This window comes from Terrapene carolina, unplaced genomic scaffold (assembly GCF_002925995.2).
Source record: "Terrapene carolina triunguis isolate 2854851 unplaced genomic scaffold, T_m_triunguis-2.0 Scaffold131, whole genome shotgun sequence".
Classification (NCBI taxonomy): Eukaryota; Metazoa; Chordata; order Testudines; family Emydidae; genus Terrapene; species Terrapene triunguis.
In genome coordinates, this window is record NW_020664482.1 from 17833137 (window position 1) to 17857048 (window position 23912).

Below are 23912 nucleotides of genomic sequence, written 5' to 3' on the forward strand. Positions count from 1 at the left end.
ATTGGAAAACTTCCTGGAGGGAGCAGCCCTGTACCGCTGAGCAGGAGAGATTAGGAGATAGATTTAGCCAAATTAATCAGTTGAGCTTGTGTGACAGCTGCAATCTTGACTGACACAAAGGATTGAGCCAGGGACCTCCAGAGCTAAAACCATGAGCTGCTATTGGAGCCATGCTCCCTAGCTGAGAGCTGTAACAGACTCTTATCCTCTGGGCACCGTGGGTGGCAGGTGAACCCCCCTTTTGGGGAGGCTAGCCCCCCAACCCCACCCCTTCCGCCCAAGCACACACCCCCACCCACTGGAGCCCCAAGCCCCCGCAGCCGGAGGAGCCCTGAACCCCCCTCCCTGCAGCTGGAGGAGTCCCAGCTGGCCCACCCCAGCCACGTTGGCTGGTTGGCTGGAGCTCCCCAGCCACCCCAGGCCCCTGGCCTGACCCCACCCCAGCTGCCATGGGCCACCAGCCCGAGCCGCCACCAGCCCGAGACCCGAGCTGAGCTCCCGCCGGCTTCAGGGGAGAGGAGGAGCGAGGGCAGGGCCTCGGGACAGGGCACGGGCATAGCCACAGGCCTGGGATAGGGAAGCTTAGCCTCCCCTGGCCTTTGATACCAACTGCCCATATTGGGCACAGAGGGTGACCATGACACACTGGTCAGTGTGTTATGCTTGCATTGTAGCAGGTGCTTCAAATATTCTCCTAGCCCTGATGAGTAGCAGATGCGTAGCAGACTGACGCCCATGTTCACAGCCCTCCTCTCACGTACCACCCTCTGCTCACACTTTTCAGTAATGGAACGGTTCTTTCCTCAGACAACAAAACTTTCTCTGGAGAGAGCCAAATAAACACCCTTTCTACAGTGCTGCATAAATAGCCTTTTATAGCTGGAAATGAGGGGTACCATTAAGAGACAAGTTTAGGGGAAAAAGCCAGTCAAACCCACCAGCCTTTAGGCCATGTTGGGAATGTTGAAACAGCCTCATGAAAGATTCTGCGTAACCTCCTTCATACAGTAGCTCTTAACAATGAACGCCTAATAAATGTACAGTCTGCAAGAATTTACTATACAGTAACTAATCAGATTTATATAGTCATAAACTTCAACAGCTCTGTTTCTGTGATTTATAGCAGTCCTTAATTACAAGCTATACTAGGATATGAGATGTAGGACTCCAGTTGTACAGTGATGTTATACAATTGCACATTGGTCATAGCGTTTTGGAACAACTACGTAGTAATGCTGCACAATCTGTAAGTGACCACTTTAAAAAAATAAATCTTAGCACCACTGTCATGCTAAGCATTACAAAGAAATCCCAGAAGAAACCACTGTAGGAGATACCAGGGCTTATTATAACAGAGAACAAGTCTCCCTCCTATTATAAAAGGAGTGTATACTGGGGTTTTCTGCATGAAAGCTTTTCATCAGTTTCCTAGTCAGTTTCCTGCTTCCTATAACCCAGAATAATAGACTACATTCAAGAGCAAATTATGGTTCTGCAAACGTTCATTACCTGGGCATCGTGGGCAGCACAGCTGTGGCACGTGCACTGGGGTAGGGCAGTGTAGGCTTGGACATCTTATTCTGCTGCATAATACGTTCCCATTCTGGGGAAGGAATGCAACAATTAAATGCATGGATTGGGTATTGTGCCCTCTATTCTGCATCTAGGTATTATGGTGAAGACTGTTGTTATGGGCCAGATTCTGATCTCCGTTACACCAGTGTAAGCCTGGGGTAACTCCACTGATTCCAGATTTACACTGCAGTAACTGAAATTAGAATGTGGACTAAATCCACAAAATAGCATAAATGCTTTCAAATAAAAGGGAGCATCTAGAAATGGGATCTCAACAATTTTCACTTGTGTATTCCAGTGTCTTTTGAGCCAAATTATACTTAGAAACTGCTTTTCCAAGGCTAAGGAATATATGATGGATGATAGGTCTTTGAGGCACCTCCTGTTGAGGATTCATTTGAGAGCAAAAGAGATCATAGAGTCTATAATTTTTAATTCTTCCACTAAACCTGCAGAGAGTCCTCTGTTCTCATTGTATTGATTCCCCAATAGGCAAAAAAAAACAGTTGGTAAATAGTTATTTTTCTAAGAAATATGAGCAGGATTTGGGAATAGGATTCATTATTCATAATTAATATAATATTCTGTTTGACCATATCTAGGTTTGATTTATAATTAAAGCACAGGGAATATTCAGTCTCCAAAGTCTATAAACCATCTATGTTACACCAGAAAAGACTATCCATGTTACACCAGAAAAGACTATCTATTTCAGATTTCCACTTCCCCACCCTAATTCATACCCTTAAGTTAGCTATGAAAGCTGTTAATGTTTGTAAATAAGAAAGACTCTTCAACATGAACATTGATGCTATGCTATGTTTGTGAATGATTGTAGTTTCTGGTGTAGCGTGAAATAAATCCATTTCAACTTCACATGGGCCATCAGAATACTATGAGACTGGTCCAGCCAATCGTTTCCATTCGATTGGGCTCCAACATGCATTAGAATGCCTTGATATGGTCCCATCACTGTACACAAGCAATCCTTGTCGTTGTCATAAAGTGCAATTCCATTCTGAAAAATGACTCTAAAACTTTGTGTCTCAGTGATTCTAGATTGGATGTGCTGGGGTTGCAAAAAACGGGACAGTCTTTTTGTTGGAAACTCTTTGGGGCACAGCGACTGTCATTTACTATAGATCTGCACAGTGCCTTGCACGATGGGACCCCAGACCAATTGGTTCATAGGCATTGCTGCAGTATAAATGTTAAATTCTCTGCTGATGTAAATGGGCCTACCTCCATTAGCTTCAACAGAGTTTTGCCTGTTTACATCAACAAAAAATTGACCCAAAATGGTGGTGGGGTTTGAATTACCAGCCATGCAAACTCAATCTGAGCTCTGAAAACCAAGCTAGATTCTTTCCTTCTTGTGCATTATTAACATAATATGTTCCGCAGGCCAAGTGCTATCTTCAGAGACACCATTGCCTTCAGTGGGTTTACACTGTTGTAACTGATTAGAACTTAGTAAGCAATTCTGATTATGATAAACAAGGAATAATAGAATTCAGCTCCTTCTCTCTTAGCTGTTTCTGCATTCAGGGACAGCTCCAGGCACCAGCAAACCAAGCAGGTGCTTGGGGCGGCACATTTTCAGGGGCGGCATTCCAGCCAGCCTCTTTTTGTTTTTTGGCGCTTGGGCGGCAAAAGCCTAGAGCCGGCCCTGGCAGCAGCAGCACGTCCTGCACCGGGAGCGCCCTGGGGCCACTGCAGTTCGCATCGGGGAGCAGCGCCCGCACCTTATGGCCGGGCGGGCTCCGAGCGCGGGACACTTGGGCTGAGGGCCGCCCCTTGGGGCACACGGAGCTGCCTGCAGGTGCCGCAAGGCGGCCGCCCTTCAGCGCCACAGCCGGGGCTGGGCGAAGCAGCCCGAGCGGCCCAGGGACTGCGGCAGGGTGGCCAGGAGCAGCAGCGGGGCCATAGAGGGCGGGGCGCTGCTGTGCGGGGCCCGCGTCCCACTCTCCGGGGCTCCGCTCCCTCTGGGGCTGCCCTGCCCCGGCTCCTCAGCTCCCTGCTGGGGCGGTCCCCCGGCTCTGCCCTCCCCGGTCCCGGATGGTCCTGGAGGCGATAGCCCCGGCTGGAGGGACCCTGGTCTGAGGTGCGGCCCAGGAGCCCCGCTGCTTACCCCGACCCTGCCAGCGCTGGACCGGCTGGAGGCGAGGGGGGAGCGGGCTGAGTCAGCACTGGTGGGGGGAAGCCCAGTGCTGGGGCAGCAGGGAGTGCGGGTGGGGTGGGGGGGAGAGCCCAGAGTTCAGATGGCAGGGGGTGCAGGTCGGGTGGGGGGGAGAGCCCAGGGTTGGGGCGGCAGGGGGTGAGGGTGGGGTGGGGGCAGAGCCCAGGGCTGGGGTGGGGGGCAGCCAAAAAATTTTTTTCTTGGGGCGGCAAAAAACCTAGAGCCGGCCCTGTCTGCATTGCTTAAAAAGCAGTAAACTTTTTAGTCACTGATGGCTGCAGATGTGACTCTGAACACACACAGGGAGCAGCTCTATTGAGTAAGAAGGTGCCCTGTTTATAGTCTCACTTTTCAGAATAGAATAAAGATCTGGTAGTTTATAAACACTTTGCTTAGCTGAAGCTAACAGTCTTTGTGCAATTCTAACTCTACCTGTCCCTGTCTTGTGGGAGATAATGAGTTCTCTTTAGGTACTTGCTTTACTTTGAACCTGGAAGCACAGCTAAGAGAGAGGGAGCTGAATTCTATTATTCCTTGTTTATCATAATCAGAATTGCTTACTAAAAAAAAAGCTTTTGCTTTTAAACAGGAACATGCAATCACATGAAATACCAATTACTACTAATTTACTGCTGTAATTTCCCCCTTAAAATAAGAGCCTTCTCACTATAGGTCAACATCCAGGTGGCATTTCTTGGAGCTAAATCTTTGTCCAAGCACGAAGCTGGAGTAAATGGATGAGCACTGGGGATGTCCACAGGAAATCCTCCCATCCAGGCTGCAGAGTGGCCGTGCTTCCACGCCCTAGCTACTTTTGCACCCCTGCAAAGAGGGGGAGGAGGGAATTGGCTGGTGGATCCAGGTAGTCCCGGATCCACTGAGGTGCAGGGAGCCACTTCTGGGCTCTGCTTGGTGGTGCACCTACCCTCTATTAAGCCATGTCAGGAATGTTGTAACAGCCTCATGAAAGATCCTGCGTAGCCTCCTTCATACAGTGGACATGGTCTTCTATCCTACTTCCACCCCTCCTATATTCCTTTGCACCAGTTCTGTTGTCATTCAATCTATGTGTGTTTGTGGAAACAGGATTTTCCCAACATGAATCTTATGATGAATGGGTTTGCATGGAACATGGCAGTTCTCCTTTAACTTTAATACCTATGAGGCCTTCCTCATACACAAAGTTTGCATTCCACATGCTTTCCTTTTCCTCCAGCTTGTCTAACTTCTTTCTAAAAATCACTGATTGATGATTTCTCTTCAGACACCTAACGTCTCAAATTAATTTCCCCCAACCCCCACAATCGGGCACCACCCTTTAAGCAGTTTAATGAGCATTTTACCATTCCTTGATTCAGAAGGACTTTTAAACATTCATGGAGGGTCAGCAAGAGTGAATGGAAAATCCTCATAACTTTAAAACTCTGGAGTGTCACATGTGTTAGTGATTCAAATCCCTGAACCATGGTGGGTTTTCTGAATAGGGAGAAATTCTGCCCTCTGATATGCCCTCCCGCCCAAGCTATCATGTTGCCAAGGGGTCTATTACTGTGGTATCTAAACATTAATCACCAATTGAAGGGAGCCTGATCATGTCCTCAAACCCTATAACTTTAAAAAAGAGACTTTCCCCCCTTTTCGGTTTGTTTCTGAGCAGCAGGAGGAAAAGATATGCACCACTGCCAAGCTTGTGTGCTACTGTTTGTATGTGCGCATGAAAGTGAAGTAGCAGATTCTTTAGGATAAGTGCTGCACAGGGTCCAGTGTTTTATGTTTGCAGAGGGATAAATGGTCAAAAAGAATTTATTGAGCATTAAAGATAGCAGACCAAACACAACATCTGGAGTGTCACATGGTAGTGATTCAAATCCCTGCACCATGGTGGGTTTTGTGTTTAAAATTACTATAAAGCACTTTAAGGGACAAATTCTGCCCTCTGATATACCCCCCGACCCCAGCTATCTGTCATGTTGCTACGGGATCTATCACTGTGGTAGCTAAACATCAATCACCAATTGAAGGGAGCCTAATCATGCCCAGAAGGGCTCATCCTTTCATGTCAAAGCCAATTCTCCCTATTCCCCAACCCATTCTTTTCTCCTCCTTCATTCTCCCTGCCTTTTCCTGGATTTTTATAAGTTGTGGCATCCCAGCCTAATTCCCCCAGGGCTCCGAGGGAAGAGATTTCTTTACTGTGGGAATGCCTTATTGGAGAGTTGGGTGTTGCATTTAGATCTCAACACAATCAAGCTTGGGCTCAGTCTAATCTTCCATCCAAAATGGTGAGGACCATATGTGGATGCAGGGTTGATATGAGTCAAGGTTCAATGCAAAGAATATGCAAGGCTGATGCGTAGTTAAGGAGTTTCTTGCCTGTTCCATCACTCTAAAAGGCATGCATGATCTATGTATTTTTGCCAATATTGCCCTTCTCTGTTGAGGCAGCGAATCCCAGCTGTGGAATACCTTTTCTCTCTGCAGTTGCCGTGGAAGCCAATGGGAGACGGACACTATAGGAGAGCAGGATTGGGCCACACTGCCATGTAAATTCAGTGTAAAGACTGGTACTCGGTTAAGGACATGCAAGGAGTCACTAGAGCTAAACCTGAATTGACCTACCTCTGAGCAAAGACAGTTAACACAATAAACGAGTCCATAGGGTTCTAGGTAGGGATGCCATCTTTCTCCTACACGGTACTTCTTATCTTGAAAGACACAGTATGTCTCTGAATCTGTTAAAATAATATGGAATAGAAAGAGCTATGAATTAATAATCCCTTTCAGTGCAGGAAAGCAGTGGTAGCTATGGTATCTCAATTAGGACTCCATGTAAACCCCAGGTAGCTGAGTTTGTTTAAGGTGCAAAGAAATTTGTAAAGAATTCTACTTTTTCCTTTTCTTTGAGAACACAATTTAAAAAGTAATGCCTTTGTATTAGATACCAGTTTCTAGCCAAGAAACCCCCCCTGGTTTCTGATGTGGTAGCTTTCAGACTGGGTTGATTCACTAATCTTTCACATCCTAGAGACTTGGGTTCAAATCCTGTGTAAGTCACAAATGAAAGTGCTTAGTTCCCTCCGCCTAATTCATAGTAAATAAAATGTTCCCATCTCAAAGGTATTGCAGTAGACTTTGCTCAGGACAGCAGAAGTGTTGAAGGACAGAATGAGGAAATGTGCGTTGTACTTATATGGCATGTTCCATAGTTTAAGAACCAGATCAAACAGGAGCATGGCATGTTATTTGATACAGTGTGTTGATCTTATCTGTGCAGCAGTGTGCAAGATATTTTAGGGGCCTATTTTTCAGCAAAGGCCTCTAATTTCACAAGTATAGTTTTTCCACTTGCAACTAACAGCACACACAACTGGTATCATTTAGCCATCTACTTATGTGATGCTGCTTCGGTCAATGGTAATGTCAAGCCTCATGATAAATTATCACCGTTCTTACAAACACATCTCGTAACAACACACAAATACTTGGCTCCCAAATGTTAGACTGAGAGTGGAATGTCCTTAGCATTCAGTCTGCTAAAAGCAGGTAGCAAGATGCAGGGATTACTGGTAGCATGTGTAAAGTGATCTGCTTTCACTTCAGACAGCTGCATGGTGAATGACGCTTAGTGTCTGAAAAAGTAACGAGCTGAAGTTGCAACTGGAAGTTGCTGAATTTTCCTGTGCAGCCTCTGCTCTGGACAAGGCTAATTTGCACAGTTCTTTCTTGTGAATAAGCTCAGGAGAGCAGAGAATGCCTTCTTTGGACCGATTCAATTTATTTTTTGCTGCATCCACTTGCTTAGGACAAGAAGCTGGGTTTGAAAGATTTGACACTCCGTCTGTGACTACTCCTTGAAGTGCAAACACTGAGCTCAGGCACAGGCCAAAAGACCTGCACATGCAGGTAGAGAAAGGCACTAGGTGTCTCCTAGCAAGACCATAGTCTTCCTATAGATACTGGAGTGTGCTGTTAGTTACTCCTTCCTGTCACTCACTCTTTATGAAATGTGTTAACGTCTCCCATGGATCACTGGGTTTCTAGAAATATTTCCTTTGCCTTGTTTGTATTCCTTTCAATATATTGCACCAAGTTTTTGACAGTGCCTGGATCCTTAATTTTCTCAAAGACTATTTCATCTCTAATCCAGTTCATATGAGGTTTTTTGGAACACAACAGGTCTGCCTTGGAGGAGGTTTACACTAGCTGAAAACCTCAGCACAATAGACTTATGGATGGGACAAAATCCAGATAATCTGTCAGATGTTTATAGAGGTCACTAAAATGCAATTAAGCACACTCTGTATGCAGGACATTTGAAGTAAAACAGATTTGGCAGCTTGATGTGTTATGTTCTTTATGATGTGATGAAAACTGCATGGTTTTAGGGAAATAGACCACAATTTATTTTGATTTGATTTTACTAAATGAAAACAAGCAGACACATTTTTTCTGCATTAGGCTTATTTTAATGCAAAACCGTTGTTAAAGTTCTATTACATATATAATTTTTATTTGACACGCACAATTGATAGACAACAGGAAACCCCACATTTAGTTTAATACGATAGATGCATTTTTCTTTTGAAGTTTACTTACGTTTTATTTGTTCCGATTTACTTCCATCTATGAAAAGGAGCCAGAGCACACAGGAAAAGATAAATCGAAAGTCCTCCAATCTCCATTTTTTCTTCATCTTTGCCAACAAAAAGGAAAGAAAAATCCTTCAAAGGGCAGAATGTTGAGTTGCTGGAAAGAAAATGTGAAAAGACTTAAGACTGAAATCCTCTGGGACTACTTAAGATGAAGGTCTCCAATATGATTTCAACCAACATGTAAAAATCGAAAGCTGCCAGAAAACAAGACAAGACAAAACAAAACAACAGCAAAAAAAGGTCTGTACAGAGCTTTGTTTAGTGGAAACATTTTAGGCTTGAGATTAAATTGCTTCATTTTTGGAAAAGGGACCACATTCCCTTTCATAAAAGCTGAAAAGTGGGTATTACATCTTATGAAGTCCTTCTCTGATTGCAAAGCAAAGAACTTGCAAAGTGTAAGCAGTCTAAATTCTTAAAACCCTCTTTCACAAGAGAAATAGTTTGTTTAGAAGCTTTTCCATGGACAGAATCAGATCTTTTGTATGTAAAGAAGGAAGTATGAATGTTGGTTGTAATGCCTTACCTTTGCCATGGTAAGAGTAATCTGAATCTTGAATATATGTTAACCCTTTAATATGCATTCCCATTTATTTCAGTAGGTTCAGGATTTCACCCCTAATCAATTCATCCCCCATCTCCTCTTATTTTACGACTCCATAAAATTGATTGTTCAGGAGTTAACTCTTACCGTTACCTTGAAACCTGTCTTAATAACCCCTGCATTCTGCAGTTTTATGCTGAAGGTACAATATGCAAATGACATGCCAGTCTTTATTCATGCAGATCTTTAATATCAACACCCTGTTAGCATGGAGCATAGTCATCAAGTATGCCTTGCCCTGAAAGCTGCATTCATGGTGCCAGAGCGCAAATTCTATTTGCCTTTTGTCTGACATTTTCAAGACTGTCGGTCTCCTTAGAGTGAAAAGAGGAAACTGATCAAATTGTAATTAACATGTGTCTTTTTTTTTTAATCCAATCTGGAACAATAAATTAATAAACATGTGAACCACAATAAAGAAAATTATTGTCTCATTAAAAGGACAGTTGGGAATAATTTACAGTGTTATTCATGTGGGTTTTTTTAAACAGTCTCAGTATTGGTTTTCCTTATGAAAGTTTGAAAAGTAATTCACTACTGGTAATTTAAACAATGATATAAACTTTTAAAAATATGCTCAAGTCATTTGATCTCTTTAGATAAGTTATCTCCAGATGACTTATCAAAAATTGAACGCTGGACCCAGATTTCACAAGGTTTCAGTGACGCATTTTCAAAGCAGAAATATTTACTATACATGTAAATTAAAAAATTAAGGACAATTTAGAGGAATGGAGAAGCACTGAGAAAAAACAACACAAGTTCACCTTAAAATACTGTTTTTCAAATTCTCATTAAAGAAACTAAACAAAATGCTTATACAAGCTACAGAGTAATCATTTTAAGTCATGTACTGATCAATACCACTTTTTAAACATCTTCCAGGTAGAACTATTCTTTCTGACTTAGGATTCTGTAACAAGGGGCTGATAATATGGATGATTTGATTTATTATGTATGTTTGTCTCTCTTATTCTATAATTTCTTCCACTCTCAATCCTCAAAACAACACCAGAAGCATGACCATCAACCCTCCCCATTCAAAACAGTACAACCACTCTGTCTACTCATCATTGACCTCTGTCTGGTACTATATAGCCTCATTCTAAATAATTTAAAATGCATCTGAGAACATTCAAAAGCATAATGTAACTTTTAATGGGTGCTCTTTACACAATAGCAAAATAGAATTTAAATTTCTTCTTGGGAACAAGAAATAAAATTTCATTTTAGAAACAAAAGTTTGTCATCATTTTTTCCCTCAAGGTGTTCAGATCTCACAGGACGTTTTCTAAGGCAAATACTTTTAAAAAACTTGTTTAAAATGAAGAAAATGCAATTTAGTCTCAGTATAACATGCCAGTATTCATAGCAACAGCAGCATGCCTCAGATCACTAGAACTGGCAAAATGTGGGCATTTAAAATACTCGGACTTTTTTTGGGTGCTGTCTGGTTGTTTGAGCAAAAAATATTTGTAAATGGAGCACATTACTCCTCTTGGCGTCTCGGGAGCACTTTGATTGTTAGCTAGACTGGAAAGAACTCAGAAATCCTTCCATTTCAAAATGTCATTTCTTTAAACCCCATCTTGCTTAACATAAGGAATGTTAAATAGTACAATAAAAGAGAGGAATTAATAATGGAAATTAGATGGATTTTTAATCTCTTTAATTTCAAACTCGTTACAATAAACCCAAATACAGATACTTTTAGCAATAAACATATTTCCTTTATTTTTGAGCAATATCCTCAGTTGGAAATATTCTGATCTACTTAATTGCAATTAAAATTAACATTTTTATTATCCGTTACTGGTATTCATCAGTGAGAACCCCATCTTTAATTAGCATTACCTAAGATTGAAATAAGGCAGAAAACAAAGACCTATTTTCATGTCTTTTGATTTCCAATAAATCCCATTTAATAGCTAAAAATGACAGAGCATGGGTCCACACTTTATATTATTGAAACAAAGCAGGAATGTTCAAAGAAAATCTGAATAAATTTTTAAAGATCTGTGACATGATCAATGTTATTACATGCAACTAGACACCAAATATATTCAGATAAACTTTCTCCTAGAAATTTAATCTGATTAGTGAGCTCAAGATGTAAACTGCAATTAGTTTAAGAAATGTCAGTCATGGATGGAATGGCTTGCTGTCCTTTTGTAACAGGGGGAAAGCGAAGGGTATGTCACCTCCGGGAGACCTGAGCGCCAGCCCCCGGCCAAGTGGCAAGCGAGCCAGTCCTAGCATCAGCAGCGGGGGGGATCGCAAACGGGGCTTAGGTTCCGAGTGGGCCCTGTTAGGTGTGTCTGTCTGTGCCACAGCTTCCTGCTCTCTCTCGGGGACGAAGTGACTATTCACCCAGGAAAGCTTATGCTCCAATACCTCTGTTAGTCTATAAGGTGCCACAGGACTCTTTGTCGCTTTTTACAGATCCAGACTAACACGGCTACCCCTCTGATACTCTCTCCGTCCAGCCATTCTCCTGCGGCTGCCAAAACACCCCCTTGGTCCCTGTCTGGCTACGGGCAGAGGCAAGAGACGGGAACAAACCTGCTGCGAGGGCAGAAGCTGGCGGGCTGGTCAGTTTCAGCAGCAGCCGCTGGAGACTCAAGTGGCTCCCCCTGGAAATAGGCGAGGGGCTTCGGCTGGGCTGGAGGGGGCGGAGAGGCAGGGATCTCACCTCCCGTGACTCAGTAACAGTCCCGGTGCCATCGGGGCCCCCGGCAAAGCCCACTTGGGATTCAGGCTCTTCCTTCACTCTCGGAGCCTTGACGATGGGGATTGCTGGGTCCTCTAGCCCCCGCCCCCCAAATGAGCCGGGGCGGGGAGGTCAAGCCAGGAGCTGATGGAGAGTCCAGGGGAGGAGCTGCCCCGGGTCTGATGTTGCCTCTTGCAGCTGCTCAGTGAAGGGCCGAAAGCCGGGAGCCCGGCGAGCGAGAGGTGGATCCAGCGCCTCGGAGGATGCTCTTAAATGAGTCCTGCCCTGCGACCCCCGCAGAGCCGCCGGCAGCGGGGCTGCTGCCTGCAGGAGCAGGAATGTAGCCAGAGCCCCGGAGATCCGCCTTCCCTTCCCACCCTCGCCTTTCTCTGCGCCCCCCTCGCTTCTGCCTGGCACACAAGTGGTGATTGACAAAAGTTTGGGGTGGAGTTTGTTTGATTTGGGGGGTGGGGGCGGGGCTGTCTAAGGGAGGCAGGAAAGTCAGTGCGTTAGGAAAACGAGCTCTTTCCATGGCAGGGATCTTAAGAGCCTCTCCCCTCCCTCCCTCTGAGCAAGGAAGCTTCAAAAGATCCTCTCAACTCAAGCAAACTTCACCCTGAGCTTAAAGGGGCCGTTCGCCCAGATCCTGGGACTAATTCCCCCTCTGCCCATTCACAAGCTTGCAGGGGACGGTGAGCCACAGGACAGGATGGTTCAGCTTTAAATGCCGGATACTTCATTTCCAGAAAAAGAAAAAAAAACATTCTGCCTATCTTCAGGCAGCAACTGGCAATGGTCAAAGTTTAATAGAAACCTATTAAATGTCTATAGAAATTACTCGGTACACTTAGATTTAATAGAGAATGAGATCCGGTCTATGGGGCTTGTAATCGTATAGAATTTTATCACAGCACTAGACTTCACTAATAAATTCTATAGGATGGTTTGAAAATTAAAAACCATAGCAAGGTTCCCATTTTCTAACAAATTGTATAGGGCTTCCCCGTAAGGCAAAGCTTTCAGTTCTGCTCAGTTTATTAGAGATAGAAATATAAACCAAGCTGGCTCTGTAACAGGCTTTCCACACACACAGAGCGCAGATCGTTGCTGGACTGATTAAGTTATTGTTTGTTAGGATTTGTCAGGCATCCTTTTCTGATACTCATGGCCTGGTCTGGTTTATTGTGTTAGAAGGTTTCAAGGTCATACTGAAAATCTGTTGGAACTAAATTAAACCCATGACTCATGACATTACATGCTTGGTCAAACATTCTTGTTCGTCTTGTTGTAGCCCCTTTAACTAATAAGAAGAGATCAGCAAACCCTTGACAAATGATCTGAGAGAAAGAGTGAGGTATGAAAAGACATCATGTAGGGAAACAAATTACAGCTTATTTCCCCTTAGTTTTGTATAAGGGTATTTGGGAGTCTAATACTGCTGAGAGGTCACAAGTCTCCTTGGACTTCAGTAAATCCCATAAAATTGAAAACTCAGTGCAACTTTTATTCCATCTATTGTAATACTACACTAGATAAAACACTAGACATAGAGTTTATGGAACAATCCTGCATTAGCAGAGGGATGGATTAGATACCTCATGGCTGTTTTCCAGCTCAATAAGTAACTAGGGCTGTGTACTAATATGATTTTACAACTCTTAGCATAAACCCCCCATGCTCTGAAGCTAAACATTTTGAAAAGATTTTAGTGTGTGCAAACACATCAACTCCCCCCCCCCCAGTTACATCTCTTTCCATCTGGATTTTGGGTGTAAAATGTATTGACCTCACACACATATTCCTATAGGAAGAAAATTTCACTGATTATGAGGAAATCTTAGTAATGAAGGTGGAAGCCACTGCCGCAGAATGACTGCCAGCACTTCTCTTGGAATGGGTGAGTTGCAGGCAGAGGAAGAAATGTGCTTGCGGAGAAAAACAAATGCCAGGATTCTATCAAGAACATGATCCTAAATCTCATGGGTGGGCAGGGAATCCTACTAACTTAGGCCCTGATCCTGCAAAGACTTATTAATAGAACTACTCATATTGGATAAACTTAAGCATATGAATAAATCATTGAAAGATTAGAGCCTAAAGTTCTGAGATAAGGGTGTGCAACACCTAAGGGGTTTGGGCCTTGGAATATTTTCCCTGGTCTGGTAGCATGGCTCTGGCCTATAAGACAGGTTTAATGTGGTGGGTGAACAACTCCTCTGTATGCACTCAGGCCCCAGCTTCTGAGCCAACCACCTATGACCCCTGAGAACTTAACTCAGAGCTTGATCCAAAGTCTAGTTAAATTAACTAAAATCTTCCATTGACTTCAGCGAGTATTGGACAGAGCCTTCCCAGAGGACACCCTAGCCTCTGTTTGCCAGAAGCTGGGCATGAGCAACAGGAGATGGATCACTTGATGATTATCTGTTCTGTTTATTTTCTCTGTGGCACCTGGCACTGGCCACTGTCAGAAGACAGGATACTGGGCTAAATGGATCCTTACTCTGACCCAGTAGGGCCAGTCTTATGTTCTTATACTATTGGCAAGTGGGGAGCCAGTCAGATGTGTGGCCACTTGCAAATCCTACTGCCTTCCCATTTCAGATGATGTGGCCTTAATCTCACAAGCTAAGCAGGAACAGACCTGGAGACCTCCAGGAAATGTAGCAGACACAGGCATAACAAGGTCCAGTGGTTAGACATTGAAGCCAGATACATTCAAGTGAAATAAAGAACGAATTGTTAAGTGAGGATAATTAACACTGGAAAAGTCTGACAAGAGACATGGTGGATTCTCACTTGAAGTCTTTAAATCAAGATTGGATTCCTTTCTGAGAGAGCTAGTTAACCCAGAGATTGTCGGCTTTCATTTGATGCAGGAATAATAGACTGAAGTTTCATGGCGTGTGTTATGCAGGAGGTCAGGCTAGATGGCCATCATGATTCCTTCTGTCCTTATTATCTGTGAAAAAAAATCATGGTGCTGTGGGAAGTGTTGTTGTTGTCAGTTTTCCCTCTGAGTCAGAACTGAACCATTTGCCTGCATGGTGTCAGGAGGAGCTATGCTGCTAGGGTACCATCTTTCAGATGAGATATTAAAGGTTTCCTGATCAGTGGTGGTGATTAAAGATTCCTAGGCATTTCTTTGGAAGAGCAGGGGCAACTGACATGGTATCCTGGCTGTATTTCAGTATAATATGGTTTAGTTTATCTTCCTGAATTCCCATATTGCTACAGTTGGATAAGGAATTCTTTCCCATGCCAGGTCTCTACACTGTTCTGTTACCGAAGCTGTTCCATTTTGAAGCTGTGTTCTGCCGCAGAACTAGTTGCATTTTGATGCTGGATTAATTTACCTTTATATATAATATGTCTGTATGGTGGGATTTTCAAAAGTGCCTGAAGGAGTTTGACATCCAGCTCCCATTGACTTTCAGTGGGAGTTAGGTAACTTTTTGAAGAGGCCTATCCATAATTTGTAATTTGAAAAAAAGGAACCTTATAGAAATTAATGTATAGTAAAAATAAAATGTATTGCTGAGCTTTCTTTTGACTGTGTCTGAAATATCCTTTCCACTAGCTGTTCTTATGGAAAAGTCCAATAGAATTTAATAGGCATGAAACTAATAGGATTTCTATAGGTATTACTCTATATGTCTATATAGTGTAATAGCCAGTGATATTCTTTCAGTAGGTTTTTGGAACTGTCTCGTAGAATTCTTTAGCAGAGATGGAATTCTTTATTCGGTTCTAGTGAATGGTTCAAGAAAGTCTATGCCAAAGTTAGTATTTTCTATTAAATTCCCATTGTGCCCTGTATTGTGCATTGCATCTGATATGGCCCTGCATTAGAGAGTCTGTGAACATTACATATCACATACCTTATGGACTGCAATACTCAGATGCAGTGCAAAGCACAAAGACTCTCCTTTGCTCTGTGCCCAGGCAGTAGGGTACAATTGCAGTTCCTGTATTCCCCAAAGCATAGGGATTTAGCACCCCTGGGGCACAGAACACCCCAAAGGAGAGAAGGCGCTGGTCAGGTATTTGCCACCTTACACACCACCAGGAGAATTGACTGGCTGAACATGCAAAGTGACATGCTCTGGAGTTTGGGGAGGAAGGATTTGTGCTTGAAACAGAATATCTCCCCATGCTCCCCCAGGGATGGATCTTAAAGCTACAAGGATGCTTTAAAGTTTTAAAAAGCTCAGAGATTTAGCCACATGACTCTCATTAAAGATACTAGGACTTGCATAGCTAAAAACCTGTGAAACTGACAATTAGAGAGCCCATCTCCTTGTGCTGTGGATGCAGCTAAGATGCTTAGCAATACTCAGTTATGTCTAATGTCTCCATTCTTGTGGTAATAAGAAGAGAACAAGAGCAGCATGCATACACTCAAATATATTGATACACATTTTTGGAGTTTTCTTAATACCAAATATTAACTCAGTCATTTAGGTTTAGAGAGATGGTTAGCCTGTGGTCAGGTCTAGGAATCTGCAAAATTATACAAGTGTGAAAGGAAGCTTTTGAATTAGTAAACTCCTATGGGTGTTTTTTTTTTTTAAGAAATATTTTTCATGCCTATAACTTGAACTGAGTGTTTTGAAAACGTATTAAATAGAAGATTATTCCCCAGATTTTATAATGCTATTTTTAGCCCTGAGTGAATTTTTATGGGTACGATCAACCCCTGACATTGGGATTCATAATGGAAACACGAGCTTGGTTGTCTGTCCAGCATTTTTTATGAGCACTATATGCTAAACAAAAAAAGGTTGAGGATGGAATATTATTTTGTGATTACAAAAGAAGATTGGAAATCTGGATTCTCTGCTGTGCTGTTCACTCACTGTGTCTTTGGGCACATCAATCAATACACCACTCTCTGCCTTAGTTATCTGTGGGAAATCCTGGCCAGTGGACGTCAGTGGTAAAACATCAAGAGGGCTAGGATTCCACCCCCTACCTTTATCATTGGTAATTAAGATATTTATCTAACAGGGCTATTGTGAGGCTTAGCAAATTAACAATTGCAAAATGGATGAGAGGCACAAAGTGCAAAGTAATTTCAATAAACACAACATAAAACTTGAAGTCTCAGCTGAGCAGCTTCCCTGCCTCGTGGAAAAGGCATCAGTGTCTGAGATGTGAGAATGGTTGGAAATATTTTAATATCTCTAAAATGCAAATAAAATATATTCCTAAATCAAAAATAAAATTGCACAGATTGGCCTTTATGTAGTGATCGGTGAAACCCTCCAACAGTCATGGAAATGTAAAGCAAATTGTGACAAGAAAAAGAGTGCAGGAGAAATGTAAGGATAACTTTAAAAGTCACCACACTGCACATGATGTTCTGCCAACCAGAACTGAGACCAGTCTTGCACATGAGAGGTATAAAGGCCATTGGATGAGAAGAAGTGAGTGTGAGGAATGCCATCCTGGATATGCCTTGATCGCAAAGTGTTCATCTGCCCTCTAATCTAATCTATTTACAACATTTATAAGGTGCCCATCACCATAGTATCCTGGACATAATTATGGGCCTAATCCTACAACCCTTTTTCACGAAAATAATCCCATATGTTGTCAATGGGACAATTTGTATGAATCAGGATTTCTCATGTGAAACAAGAGCTGCATAAACGGTAGCCTTAGAGTCAAGTGAGCATCAGACCATACCTAGCAGTCCATGGAAGGCAAAACACTAATGAGGGCTTTTGTAGTGATATAACCAAATTGAGGAAGGAATTTTAGCTAGCATTTCCAAAAGTGCCTGAGAGAGTTAGGTGTCCTGTTTACATAGAAATTCTGTAACGATGAGGGTTGATCTTTGGGACAATTTTAGAATGTCTTGCTTTTTCCCCCCTCAAGTTCATGGCCTTTTCTGAGAACCAAATGGTTGAATTTATACCTGGTCTAATGCTGGACAGGATGTATCTTACTCTCCATACAGCATCTTGCTCTCTGACAGAAATCTTTGATCTCCAATTTATCTTCTTTGGTTGTTTATCCACTGAATTTACTTTTTTAGATACATTTCCCTGTAATGTCAGGCTGTTGACTTCTTGTTTCTCTCTAATAATAATAATAATAATTAATCATAAATATTTTTCATTATTTGTTTCATTTTTGTTGAAAGTTATTGGAAGTTAGGTGCCTACATCTTAGGCCACTTGAAAATGTTGATCTGAATCTCCCCTGGATGTCATGTGATGAATGTTTGAATGAGTTAAAATGAACCTTTCCAAGTCACAGTATATGATTCCCATATATATATATTTATAATAATTGATTTCACATGGTATATGGCTCTTGTACACAGAAAATGTATACAAAACTATAATACTATATGTCTAGCAGTGCTTGCATAATTATATTATATTTTCAGAATGTACTGTTAAAAGTGGCACAAAATCTTCCTTGAAGGACCATTTAAATTCTGGAATGAGCTTTTATACTGCTGCTTTTCTGTGCCGTTGTCATCTGACTCTGAAAATGGCAAGCTCATGTGAACTCAATAAAAGTTCTTCCTTACAATTGAAATGATGGATGAGATACTCAGCTGATGTAAATCAGTATTCACTTCAATGGAACTACAGCAATGTTCATCAGTTGAGGATTTGGCCACGTATCTGAATAGCAGTGTGGTGGGGCTCTGAGTGCCCCTTGCATTGGTGCAGGATGTTGCCTCTATCTTCTGCTCTAGCACCTCCCACCAGTGGTCTTCTGTGGCCCAGCCCTGTGGCTAAGTCACCTAAATTCACATCCCTTCTGGGGTATTGTAAACAAGTTTAAACAAAACTGAATCGTTCTCCTCCCCTCATGGGCTACTGAAGTCTTTTCCTTTCTACTTACATACTGTATCTTATAGTTTCTCTAGCAGGAGCCTACATTACCCCCCTGCATGTAATGCCCTATGGGTCTAGGGCCCAGATCTGTAGAGCTATTAGGTAGTTAACAGCCCCAGACTGCCACCCAGCAGCAACTATTACTAACTTATGCTCTGCTTCCCATGACCCACTGTGGACACAGCCTATAGGAAGTTCTGCCTCAAGGGTTAGACAGGCAACAGCCCCATGGCTCCTGATTGGCTCCCTGCCCTATATAAACCCAAGGGGCATACCAGGAAGTGTCCTGGTAACAGTGTTGGTCTCCAATGGGTGCCATGGCTGCTTGTGGTCTTTAACTCTTGGCTTGTTTTGGACTTTGCCTCCTGACTTGAACTCTGACCCTTGGTATTGACTCTGGCCTGAAACTGACTATGAACTCCTTGGTTACTCCTAGCCTCAGGTTTGCCTCTGCTTTGATCCTTGGCCCTGACTGCCCTTGTTAGTATCCTGACCCTGTAGTGGGCTGCTCCTGTAGTCTCTGTGTACCCTAATCCTGGGCTTCTCTCAGCCGGAGAGACCCTGTTTCCTTTGCTATCTTTCCCCCATCAATGGAGTACCTTTAGTGTACTTATTATTTAACTTGTGCCTGCTGGCTGAGGGCCAATTAGCTACTCACCTCCCCAGGTGCAAAACATGACTAATCGATTGCCTTGGCTAGCCTTGCAGGTTAAGAGTGCATAGAATTATGCTATGATATAGAAGTAGTTGCTGATTGGGGTCTCTTTGCAGCTGAGATAGCCCTATCCAGTTCATCTTTCTAAAGCAATACTGAGTTAGTAAGGAGGACTGAATATGGCCCTGAATCTCAATTTAAATATGCTTTTATAAAACCATGAGTAATGCTGCTAATCTTGTCTCTCTGAGCCAAAGTTTACAACGCCTCAAACTTTATGTAACTCTTGCACAGAGACTTGCTGGTGTGAGAGAGCTTTTGAAATTGCCAAAATGAGACTTCTCTAAGGAGAACAAAGTCAAATATTTGCTAGCATGGGCCAGGACCTGCTAGGTGCTGAGCATGGAGGCCAGTGGGACTTGAGAGCACTTAGCCCTTCCCTGGATCATCTTTTCTTTCACGTTAATAACAATATAATGTATTTACTCTAGAACAAAGCCTGAGACACCAGACTTCCTACTCAACAGTGTCCCCAGTCTCTCTGATTCTGAGCATGCCCATGTTGTAAATACCATTGCAATTTTCTTCATAGTCTCTTTTATTCTGGTACCTAAGGTTGCTCACAAAGAGCTAATTTTGGGCCAGCTTATGGAACCAGTGGCACCAGGCCTCTTTGCCCCTAGGGTATTCCTCTGGCCTGGTTTATAAGGCAGTAAGCATTGATCTTCTGCTTGGCAGAAATCTGTGAACCTTGCAGGTGTAAGCAGAGTCAGGATGAGCTCTACCCTGACATCTGGTGGTGAATTATGGCGAGTGTGGAAAAGAACTCCAGGGGCTGATCTTATTTGCATAGGCACACCCACTCGCCTGGCAGGAAACCCAGCAACTGAAAGTGGTTACTTTGGCTGGTGTGGGATCCCCAGTTTCTCTATTATTGGGCAGGAAGAATAAAGTTTTGTTACCCTGATTCTGTGAATCAAGGCCAGTGGAACTGTTGTATGACAGAAGGACTGAGTGAGTCCTTCACCATTACCTAAGTAGCACTTGCTTGACATGGGGCATAGGTTACAAAACCCAGTGAATTGAGAGAGGATGGGGACAGGTATTTGTACCTGATGGTATGGGCCCCCTCTGAGGGTTTGAAACACCATTTGCACTGCCTCCTGTCTCCACTGTTGAATGTCAGAGCTAACTTTGATTCCCGTAGGAGTCTAGTTACAGGCTGCTGAGCTGAATTCACTTTGGGCCAATGGTGCACCAGCACTGGGGCTCCCCTACTATACTATGAGCTGAAATCGCTAAGAGCTGAAATCACAAAAGAGCTGATGTTATTAAGAGCTGAGATCACTGAGTGCTGTGTTAACTAGTGGGGGAGCTTGAAGCTATATTGCTCAGCAGCTGACGGAGCAATTTGTGGGGACGACTGGAGGAGCAGCGAGCGGCGTGGAGACTTGTGGGGCCGGTTGGAGTGGCCCAAGGAACGGCGAGCGGAGCTGTTTGCGGGGACGGCTGGAACGGCTCACAGGTCGGTGAGCGGAGCGGAGCGGAGTGGCTTGTAGAGCGGAGCAGTTCGTGGGATGGCAGGAAAGTGGACTGGCTCGTGGTAAAGGCTGTGGCGGAACCCCCACGGAGAAACAGACGGCTGGCCAGCCTCGGATCACGTAAGGTGCCCCTTAACACCCTGCGTGCCCCCCCCCCCCTTTTACTCTGGGGCTGCACTGACCAGGGACAGAGACTTTGGGGGTTGTTGGACTTTTGGGACTTTGGGTGGTTGCTGGACCCAAGAGACTTTGGGGGTGTTGGACTTTGGGGACTCTGGGTGATTTTTGGGTTGCTGGATTCAAGAACCAAAGGGAAAGGACACAGCCCAATTTGCTGGGGTGGGTTTTGCTCATGGTTTGTGTTATGAATCCTGTTTGTGATGTTTTTCCAATTTTATGCTGATGTCGTTTACCTCATGTTATTAAACATTTTCTGCTACACTCAGACTCCGTGCTTGCGAGAGGGGAAGTATTGCCTCTTAGAGGTACCCAGGGGGGTGGTATGTAATTGTCCCAGGTCACTGGGTGGGGGCTCGAGCCGGTTTTGCATTGTGTTATTGAAACGGAACCCCTAGATACAGAACCCGGCCCTTGTTGCTGCCAACTAGATGGGCAGAAGGGTTACACAGGCAAACAGAGGTGCAGACGGGGTAATGTTTTTAGACCATTCTCAAAAAGCTTCACTGAACTTTTCAGCCGAGGATAAGTGAGTGGAAATTTCCAAGGGGAAACTGGTGAAATTAGAGGCACCCCATTTGAGAACAACTATCTCCAGAGAGAGTTTAAAATAAAGGAGGTTTTTTTTTCATCATAAAAAACATTATAAGATATATGGAGAAAATAAACAGCGAAGGACATGGTCATTGGTGGACGGGCTTTTTCAGAGCCTAGCACAACAAGCGTTTCTTTTATTCTTTCGATCCCAGCTCTCTCCTTGCAGGCTCCTGTGTGAACATGCAGCAGTTTCCAAACTCAAGGCTGCGAAATTATCAGGCCTGGACCAAAGCCAGTACAAACCAATTTATTGGGGTCCAGCAATTAACTAAAACCTAGAAACCTTGATTAATTGTGGCACTGCTCAGCAGGGAATGTTTGGGGGTGGGGGTGGGGGTGGGGGAAATCAGGACTACACTCCATGCAGTGTCTCTGTTCCACATTCCAATTTACACTATATGTGTTAAAAAGTTTCCTCTATGTAACCACCTAGTTAGTATGTCTTACACATCTTATATATAATAGTCAGTCTCATCACAGCTCATATCCAGATCATTTTGTTGTCATTGAATTAATATCTTTTGGTAACCCAGACAATGGGCTCTATTCTTGACAAACTTTATTTGGTAAACATTTCTCTGGGGAGTCTTCTTGGAGAACTAGTGCTGCATTGTAATGTTGTGTGAGGAAGACTAAGGGTTGGTAGTTGGTCAGGTTTTGCTAGGTTAGATAAACAGGATGCCGCATGCACTAAAAACAAATTTATCAAAGCAAATGTGTTGGTCTCAATGAAATCTCTGCAGTCTGCAGAGACAGAAGGGTGCCCAAACAATTGGTCCATTTAGAAGCTGAATTAGAAATCTTCTGTACAGCATAAGAAGCAATTGTAAGGTGTAAATGAGGTGTTAATTGATTTGATTATGGTGGCATCAGCAAATATTGTCCATATCATTGTCATAACATCTTAATTGAGAAACAGAACTCTCGAAATGAGACCTGTATTTACTTTTTAGTAAATAAATTACTTTATACAGTGCAGACATCCAGGAAATAAATATTTAGATTCCTATTCAACTGTATTATATATCAACTTATATATAATACAAAGCACTGAATCTAGCTATTCCCTGCTGTGCCTTTTAAATTAAGACTCTAATGGCTAATGGAGAAAAAAATTGTCCAAGGATATAAAAAATTGTCAAAGTAGTCCTTAAAAAAATAAAAACCCTGCATACAGCATGTTTTAGCTTTTCAACAGTATTTCACATCCTATTCCATATCCAACTGCTGCATTTTCACATTCTCATGTTTAAATAATGCATTACAGACAGCACTAAATCACATTAGGCAATGGTGATAACAGAGCCAATGCACACAGCATCCAGGCAAGTCATATGACTGGGTCTGTAGGGTGATCTGGGACATCCACTGAGGCTGGGAAGGGTTGTCTCCTCCCGTTTCAGTGGATCTATTAGGGATTTAATGTATTTTTTTTTTAAAGATACTTGCAGTGGAAACGGGTTTGTTGGAGGTCATCGAATTGAATCTACAGCCCTTCACAAAGGCTGCCAGAAATGGCTGAGTTGCTCATGTTTAGCTGTGAATACCCAGCAGGCGTTCTCCGCAGGGCCGAATACAGTCAGTTGTGGTATTTTTCTAAATATTAGTGACTCAGCTGTCTTTGCTTGTGAAGAGTTGTCAGGGTCACAGATGCAAGCAGACATCTCCTCCTGCACTCCCAATTCCAGGGGATAGGTGAAGGGTTGTTTTTTTTTAATTATCACCCTGAAATAAAGAGGAGAGGTGCTGGACCATATTCATTTGAGCTGTTTCTGATCTCCAAAATGGCTGCGTGATACAATCCTATGACTTTGTGATTCCATGCGCCTGATCGCAGTGGGCTAGACTGGGGAGTACTTGCTCTCACAAGTAGCCCCGCTGAAGTCTGTGGTGTGAGTAAGGATTGCACAATGTAGCCCAGGAGGAGCTAGCTAACCATTCTCTCGCTGGGTAGCTCCAAAATAACCCCTTGAAAAATTGTTTGTTTAGTATCATGTCAGGTTTTCATTCCGACCTTTGTTGGTCAGCTTGTTGTTTATGAAAGGGAGGAATAAAGAGCGGTGGTTAAAGCAGACACAGCATAAACAGGTTCTGGACAAGATTCACGACATAGCTCTGCCAGTACACGTCAGTCCCCTGCTATTCCAGTCCTGAGCCCCACACGCAGCTTTGCCAAAACATCTCAGTCATCTTAAACTGCAGCATCCATTAAACTGCAATCCTCCGTGTTGTTCTGCTAACACACCTCAGTCCTGAGCTGCAGCAGCCAGCCTGAAGCTGGAGGAAGGGAATCCTTAGGGTCCATCTCAGAGTTGGTAAATGGTTTGGGGTAGTGCTCAGAGGCGGGGCGATTTGCTATTTT

General features: G+C 43.3%; 1 protein-coding gene across 1 annotated transcript in view; it reads right to left on the reverse strand.

The window, feature by feature from the left end:
- Positions 1-12058, reverse strand: part of CHRDL1 (chordin like 1) — a 53245-nt gene extending 41187 nt beyond the window's left edge. The window contains exons 1-4 of the mRNA XM_024217408.2: positions 11573-12058; positions 8351-8500; positions 6374-6486; positions 1510-1603 (exon numbers count right to left, since the gene is read on the reverse strand). Coding sequence (XP_024073176.2) covers positions 1510-1603; positions 6374-6486; positions 8351-8447 — 304 coding nt within the window. The 5' untranslated portion in view covers positions 8448-8500; positions 11573-12058. The remainder of the gene's footprint in view (positions 1-1509; positions 1604-6373; positions 6487-8350; positions 8501-11572) is intronic.
- Positions 12059-23912: the final 11854 nt, after the last annotated feature.